Genomic DNA, 8516 nt, shown 5'->3' on the forward strand with positions numbered 1-8516 from the left:
CTACGACACTAATGCATTAGCAATTGCATCTCGAAAAGCACTCATGTCTAACTCATCAGATGTGCTACTACTACTCTCACCTAAAGGTACATCATGACTGATGCTATTAGGTCCTAGTTCATCAAAGTCTCTATCGTGTAGAGCACTCTCTCTAATGAAGTTATGCAATGTCATACAAGCAATAATTATCTTGGATTGTTTGGTAAGCGAAAATGAAGGGAGACTAAATAGAACTCTCCACTTCATTTTAAGCACCCCAAACGATCGCTCTATTACATTGCGTAGCGAAGAGTGTGCATAGTTGAATACTTCTTTGCTCCCAATAGGTTGCCTCGCATTTTGCCATTCAGAAATGTGGTACTTCTGACCCTTATAAGGTGCAAGGTAGCCCTTTCTATTTGGATAACCTGAATCGACAAGATAGTATTTACCTGCACAAACATGAAATACAAAAGTTAAATACTTAAGCCATTAATTATTAGCATATGTCATAAAAAGAAGGTATATAATTATATACCTTCTGGTGGCTGGGGGAACCTGTCCGCATAAGTTATCAAAGTATCTTGTAATACTCTAGTGTCATGTACGGATCCTGGCCATCCTGTGACAACAAATGTGAACCTCATATCGAAGTCACAAACGGCCATTACATTCTGTGATGCGTAACCGTGGCGTCCAATATATTTGGCTTGCTCCAAGGCCGGGACTGCCGCTGGAAAGTGACTACCATCAATTGCTCCTATGCAATCCTTGAAGTGTGGCCAAAATCTCGCCTCTCGCAAACGAGGATGAATCTCGATGAAATATGGGTCTTTGGGCTTAATTATGTGAGATGACATCTTAAACAGTGCATCAAGGACTTCTGTATACTTGCGACTAATTGTTTCCAAGGAGTGACCAAACTTATTCCTTATCTGCCTAAATGACTGTGGACCCCCACATGCCCACAAGAAAATGCCAAGTGCTTCCATAGTACTAACACCCCGGCTTGGAAGCAGACCATAATTGTCCACCAATTTGTCATGCAATCGTCTAAAAATAGTTCGTCGCATGCGAAACATATCGAAGCAGTCGTTACTATTCTCCAACGTTCTCTCCACCCATTGAATACCAGTTTCAACCAATGTTCTTCTAGGAACCTGACTGAAAGTCCTGCCCCAAATGTCTACAGCATATATAGCAACCACCAATTCTGCATCTGTGTCATCCATTTCATTATCATATGTGTGTGCAGCAGGGTCAGACATCTGCATGCACACAAACAACAGAGACATATTCATATGTAACCACAGTTTGTAAGTCACATAATAGTGTACAACCACAGTTTACAAGCCACATATATTCAGTATTCAAAGGAGACAGAAAGTTCACAGATTCACATAGTTCACAATCTCACAACTCTGATTATTGAAATACAAGTTCAACTCGAATATCTGGAAAACTGTTTCAAAGGGAAAATGAAGCGCACGACAAGTTTATTCCTCACAACAATAAAACGACAAGACTGATAAAACAGACACAAACAACGACAATACTGAACATAAGCCTCTGTTGTCGGACGACCAGCAGCTAAGTGCACTTTTTAAGATCTATCTCGTAAGCATTGCGAAACCAAGCGATCCTTCCTTCTTTTGTCTGCAAGTTTGCAAAAACATCTCTATACTTCTTCTCAATCAATAGATGAGTGGCAAACAAATGTAGTTGGCTCCCTTCTGGTGATCCATCATCCATGACTTGTTGCAACTGCTTTTTAATCTCAAGTCGAACTGGGTCATTGTCAGAAGAGGTAATGGACTTGTTAGTGGTCATTGAGCGCGACTCAAAAGCCTCCACTAGTCTTCTCATGTACTCTTCCCTCGAATCTTTTTTCTTCTTTGGTTTAGGAGAATCATGGCGCATCTTACGCTTCCCACTAGCATTTGTGCAGGGGTCAGGTGTGTTGTTTTCACCCCCACCTAAAGTGGCTTCGAAATGATCATCAGATGATGAATTAGCATCCTCGACGCCAGGAACCAGGGTTCTTTCATTTGTGCAGACAATGGGTCCAAACATAACCTTTAGCTCGTCCTCATTCTCTAGGGGGCTGTTTTGAACATAATACAACCTGGCATTGCCTGCACCAACATGGTAGTTCCTAGTTTGAGATGGCCAATACTATTGTTAGTCTAGAAAATAAATAGATCTACTTACTTCATTTTGCTTGGCCCACCACTCATCTGGCGCACTGATTGAACCAGTATGAGGGTCTCGACCAAGACCTGTAGCCCTTTCATTAAGAGTTTTCCACTGCGTGTACATTCTCTTCAACGAATCCCACTTATTCTTCATTTGATCCCTTGTGTAAGTGCGACCAGTGCGTTCCTTAAACTTTCTTATGAGGTTAGCATACCCTTCGGTGTTTAGGAAATGTTGTGGCCTGTTCCGTGCATTGACCTCTTCTACACATATTTCTGTGTAAATTTTTGTTGCTCTACTATCCCACTTAGCAATCACTTTGCCAGACTTGTCCATCTAGTGCGAAAGAGTGTACACGATTCTTATTACGTATTCAAGTTCAGTAACTAAGACAAAAAATATAACAGGAAACTGACCATAATAAAAGTAGTACCATAAGCAGTCACATTCGTTTGGCATAATTACATATAGGGACTCACGACATAAAAGTGCTGCTGAAGACAAAAGCACAATGAACAGTTTACAAAGTGTCGCAAGAACCAAAAGCCTGATCTATCCCAGTCACACTAACACCTGACTCAAACATTATCCAACTTAAACTTCATTGTCACTAAACGATGGCATCTGGTCGGAGTCATATTCAAGACCCCAGAAGTTTGCGAAGTGCTCAGCAAAGTCCCAATCCGGACTAAGGTACTCGTCAGCAGGGGGTGGTGAGGACAAGGCTGACGATTCATAGCTGCTTTGACCAGGGTTGGTTACGTTGTTCACGTTGTCCAAATTCTCTTGCAACACCAGAGAGTCTTGCTCAAGCATGCAAGCAATGTCCTCCAATGCTACACGTAATTTGGTAGCCTCAAATGAGGTCAACCCGCGTCCTGGACGGATTGTTTCACGAGCTACGGAAAATATCTTGTCCGCAATCTCTTGCATCCTTCCAATTGCCTTGTCGGCTATGGAGTCTGCTGAATCCATCTGATGTGGATTTAGGTGGTTAGTGAACTAGACAGTAGGACAATGTACGTACATCCAATGAGATACTCTACAAAATTAGGGTTCAAGCTATAATCATGCAGTGATGGTTACCAATGGGCTCCATAAGTGGGCACTAACAAAAACCAAGGTCACAACTAATTTATATGCTGTGAGTATGTCTAGAAAGCATGTATGCTTAAACCACATCAGTTGCATAGCAGTGGTGCCAAGGTTTTGCAAACTCGATCTGTAGTTAACTATTCTAACGAAAACTATTACTTGTACCTTCAGAGACTTTTTGTGTCTTCTATGAGCTATGCAATCATGACATGGGCAAACAAAATCCTTGGAATTTCGCTTGTAGACCTCTATAACCCACTAAATCCAGCTGTTTCCACCGACCTCTCAAATATTTTTCTTGGTGCCCCAGTTTACACAGGAAGGGTCATTCCGCTAACTGCCCAATATTTATCCGAAATGTCATTTTCTGAACATTGTTAGAGCATATCCATGAGTTCCCAAAAATCACCCCCCACAAAACAATTGATGAAGCAGTTGACCCCTACCATTGAGATTACTTCTCATATCCTAACCGTGGACTCATTGTTTAGGTGTAGTGTGTTTATGAACTAAAACAAGGCCATCGACCCACGTTCTTGGAACTCTTAAAGTGCATCAATGCTGACAAATAAGTAAACCACAAATTGATATTCACGTTACCTTAGCTTCAGTGGAGGTTGGTACCCAAGTCCTAGAATCCTAGTTGATGGGGTAATCTGTATGACAAATAGGACAATAAATTCGTTAGTATCTCCATCGAAACCCGATCTGATGTACGCAATAGACTACACATTACGACTTAACCGAAGAGGATGAACCGTAAACACTACGGGGAACGGGGTCGAGGGAAAACACACGGAAAGCGGCGCCGGCTCAGAAGGATCCGGATGGAGGGGAGCCTACCTGCTCAGACGACGACGTGACGGGGAGAAGGCTTGAGGACGGAGCTGCGATGGCGGCGTTCGTGCGGCAACCCTAGGGAAACAGAAACGCTCAAGGGTGCGACAACCCGACGGGAACGAGACGCGGCGGGGGAGGAGAATACACGGATGGAGGAGATCGAGGAGGTGTTCGCCTGTACCTGAGAAGCCGCCGGTGTGGGGAGGAGAGGGAGCGACGATGTGGGGAGGAGCGGGAGCGACGGCGGCTTGTTTGGAGCGCGACAACCCTAGCGCCGTAACCCAAGCGTTGCGTAGAAGCCAACTGAAGGCCGCTTCTCGGGCGCCGTAGGCGGGTCGCTTCTATCCGAAGCGCTGCGACGAAAAGCCGCCTGAGAAGCTGGCCGTTTGGATACAGCTTCAGCTTCTGGCGGCCAGAAGCCGCCCAGAAGCTGAAACAAACAGCCACTATGTCCCCTATTTCCACTATCTACATGAACATGATCTATTCAACTGCATCTGCAATCCATAAAAACGAAATACTACAAAGTTGTAACCCCAGCCGGATTAAAATCGCAGAAAGTCGTAGTAGCTAGTGGTTTGCGAGTTGGGGAGAGTCCTATCTTATCTTGTGCCACAAGGTAACCTTGGACAGGAAGTAAACAAACTGAGTACTACTAGCGAATGAACAGTGAGTAGTAGCACTGTGCAAAAGGATAGGGCTGTAGCCTTTGACCGGAACGAGCATCTGAACATGAACTCGCCTCCTGCGCGACTGTGTATGAATAATCTCCGACAGACGGGGCAGAAATCAGGGCACCGGCCGCCGGCTTGCACTCGACGACACGTCTGGAGTCGCGGAGCTTGGTTGGCCGGGGGCGCGGAGATAGATGATCCATCCTTCTCCTCCAAGCGACCAAGCCACGGCCACGATCGAGATTAGAGCCGATCCGACGGGCGTCAGTCAGCCGGCGTGCGGCCGCGGCGGAAGTCAGTCACCACCCTCCGTTTCTTTCTTTCCCGTTGTTAAAAGCAGCGCGCACGCAGCTGCACTGCACTGCACTGCACACCCCATGTGCAATTGGCTCTGCAACTGCAATGGTCGGGTCGGGTTGACCTGCGCGCGGGCTTCGGTGGGAAGCCTGCTTGGCGCGGAGGACCGTTTCCTACCTACTCCTCCATCGGAGTCGTTGCATTCACACGCGAGGCCTGTTAGAGATTATTGTTTAAGCCGGATAGAGGACGGCAGTCAGCGGTGCCCAGACGCGGAGGCAGGCAGCATCCTGGTCTCTGGCCAATGTGCACGCCAGTGATCTCGGTCGATCCATTTCATCCGTGCCGTGATCCATTTGAGGCTCACATTGCCCGCCTGTCTCTAGCAGCCCATGGGCGCGGAAAATAGGTCCATGCACAAGAAAGCCAACGCGAAAATTCGATGCATAGGCTATCACCGACAGATCCATTATCATATCTCTTCACTTATTTCTTATTTTAAATTTTTTTTCTGTAAATAGTATCAAACAGTGTCATTTATAATTCTGTATCAGCTGTTTTACATATTCAATACTAACAAAGCATATATATCCAATGCCTTTGTTCCGTATCCTTATTATCCGCGCTTTCCGGGAGATGTGCATTGTGCACAGATGCGCGCAGCGGCAAGGACTGACTCTACTTGAGACAGCCAAGAGCGCTAGGCTGTAGACATGCCTGCAATGCAACCGAGTAAGAATATCCGCAGCGATTTTCTCTAATTTTTTTTCCCTATATCATTTTTGGGTCACATTATCAACAGTTTATTCCCTACTTTTTTTATTTCCCACAGTGGTTCCCCTAAATACTCCCTCTATACCCCTATAACTATAAAATATCATTTTCTATACCTACTTTTCATCTAATATCAATTTTTCATCTACTAACAATTACTCGTGGACCCACAACACAGTGCCGGAGGGGATGAACAGTGAACCGCTGGATTGAGGGGGAGAGAGAAGAGGGCCGACGCGTAGGAGGCAACGCTGCGGGCCAAGGGGAGGGAGTTGTAGCCGCCAGCAAGGGGAGGGGGCTGCTCAGCGGAGACCGCTGCGGCCAGCATAAAGCCATAGTTAAAGATACCTGTTCGAACCGCTTCGCCTGCAATTTATAGAGACAAAACAGTGTAAAGTAAAAGCCGATTCGGATTAAAGCTAAGCGAATAAGATTTCGTACTCGCAACAACAGTTGCGCCGTCTTACCGTGACAGTGCTGTGCAAAAAGGTCTACTATGCTCCCTACTCTTACATAAGCTCAGATCGGAGATGTTCGCTACGAATTAAAATCGGCTGTTTAGACTGCAGTTGGAATACATAGAGACAAAAACACTGCAGATGCAGTAGAAATCGGTACGGATTAAAGTCAAACGAATCCTACCTACAAAAATATGTACCAATAACTTGTTAGAGCATCTCCAACAAGATACCATATATTTGAGTCCTCAAAATTAAAATATAATCTGATTTAAAGTGTTTAGAGCCACAAAAAAACCATTCACAACTCTAACAGTTGAGCTCTATACAATATTATTAGGAAATAGATCATGTCATTTAGGAAATAAAAGGTTACGAATAATGTAGAAAACATGGATATGGCTCTAGTATATGAGATACTATATTTAGGAATTAAGAGACCGAATCCTATATTTTAAAATAGAACTAATAGACCGAATCCTATATCTTTAATGTGATAAATATTAATATAGTTCTCTGTAATATGGTCTCATACTTTGCTCAGTTTATACGTCGGAGAAATTATGTTTATTACATTTCCGGACGTACAACAAAGGGATCGGAGTACATTCGAGAAGGATTTGCAATTTGTTGGATCAATCAATCAATCAATCCATTATATACATTTTTTCTGTCGTGAAAGCATATGTGTATCATATCTAACTTTATTTTGCTTTGCGTTTCTGCCAGGTGTTTAAATCGAACCATGATCGAGCATAATTGTAGTTAAGCGTCGGTAGCAGTACGATGCTTTATTAGGAAACGATGGGTCGATAGATGTGCAGTGGTTGCTTAGCTTACCTAGCTAGCATGTACGTACGGCAATGAATCATGCATGGATGAAGCCTTAAAAAAACCACAAAACAAAGCAAGTGATGACCATCATCGAGATCTCAGTGTGTCTGATCATAATATTTGTTATTGTATCAGCGCATAATGAATCACATTATTCGCATGCTCATGCATTAACCCATCTGCAAGACATTATTCGCATGCATTATCTTACTCTATACCAAAGATTATAGAGTAGTTTCAAGTTAATCCTCAAAAGTTGTGTTTGAAAAAACAATAAATGATAGAAAATCCTCATAAACACTCATGCCATTAAGGCTATGTTTGGAAACAAACTAGTTTTTAAGAATTCAGTTTCTATCTCTAGTTTCTATAAACTTATTTATGAAAAAAATTGGTTTATGGTGTTTGGAACCATCTCACTTTGTATAAACTAGTTTTAGCTAAGGGAGTCTAGCTTCTTGATTTTTAAGTAACGAAGAATCTAGTTTTTCTCTATAAACTGAGATATAAACTGATATGTTTAGAAACCACTTAAGATTTTGTAAACCAGTTTCTTAAAAACTGGATGCTAGTTTTAAAGCCACAAAATCAGAAGGGATTGAAGGAGCTAAAATCCTTTTCTTATTTAATTTTAAATAATTTTAAATAATAAGTTGATTTTAGGCCCTTCAATCCACACCAGTATTTTAGCTCACAAACTATCCCTGAGTCCAGTTTACGCTACTCTTGGACCATTCGGTAATTCCAATAATGGGTGTTCATACTGAGTTCCGTCCCCAAAGGAACCACCATTCTTTACTACTGTACTGTATCTCAGAAGTTGAGTAGGTGTCAGACAGAAAGTGCAATGGTGTATCCAGATATGGGAGTACTAACAAATAATTAAACGATTTTTTTTAATATAAATCTTGTTCCTTTTCCTAAAGATCAAATAGATGGAGCATTTGCCGCCGGCGGCGATAGGCTTCTCTGGCGTTACAAGCGGCGGTTGTCTTGGCCGTCTCAAGGAATCAATCTATATATTATACTTCAGCAGGTGATGTCCGTCCATGAATTACGGGACAACACAGTTTTGTCTAGCGCAGACCAATATACGTAATGCAATAACGCATGTATTTTGAACTGACGATGCATTCCTTGGTTTGTTTATATGTGTAATGTAACTGGTGATCTGACGGCGAAGAAAGCGCGCACCTTAATTACGTAGTACTCACACTCATCATGATTGTTTATTTGGTGCAGTACGTACGTAGTACAGACAAGTAAAGTAATTAAGGCCTGGTTGATGAGACGACGTGCACTCCCACTCTCGCTAGGTACGTACGTATTACATATATTATCACCCACTAGCGCAGTCGTCACTTTTTTT

At 43.0% G+C, this 8516-nt stretch overlaps 2 protein-coding genes across 2 annotated transcripts; both read right to left on the reverse strand.

Moving 5' to 3' along the window:
* Positions 1-1253, reverse strand: LOC118473139 (protein ALP1-like). Its single transcript, XM_035961807.1, has 2 exons — positions 518-1253; positions 1-431 (listed from the first exon to the last, which is right to left on the reverse strand). The coding sequence occupies exons 1-2, from the start codon at positions 1251-1253 to the stop codon at positions 1-3; spliced, it is 1167 nt and encodes a 388-aa protein (XP_035817700.1).
* A 1500-nt stretch (positions 1254-2753) lies between these two features.
* On the reverse strand, positions 2754-3172 carry LOC111590609 (uncharacterized). Its single transcript, XM_023301407.1, has one exon. It carries the CDS (start codon positions 3148-3150, stop codon positions 2770-2772), a length of 381 nt encoding a protein of 126 aa, XP_023157175.1. The 5' UTR covers positions 3151-3172; the 3' UTR covers positions 2754-2769.
* Positions 3173-8516: the final 5344 nt, after the last annotated feature.

This window comes from Zea mays, chromosome 1 (genome assembly GCF_902167145.1).
Source record: "Zea mays cultivar B73 chromosome 1, Zm-B73-REFERENCE-NAM-5.0, whole genome shotgun sequence".
Lineage (NCBI taxonomy): Eukaryota > Viridiplantae > Streptophyta > Magnoliopsida > Poales > Poaceae > Zea > Zea mays.

Bases quoted from the DNA above. Each gene is read 5' to 3' on its own strand.
- LOC118473139 (XM_035961807.1), bottom strand. From the start codon at position 1,253: ATGCAGATGTCTGACCCTGCTGCACACACATATGATAATGAAATGGAT. The intron at 432-517 runs GTATATAATTAT...ATGTTTGTGCAG, and splicing joins GTTCCCCCAGCCACCAGAAG to GTAAATACTATCTTGTCGAT.
- LOC111590609 (XM_023301407.1), bottom strand. From the start codon at position 3,150: ATGGATTCAGCAGACTCCATAGCCGACAAGGCAATTGGAAGGATGCAA.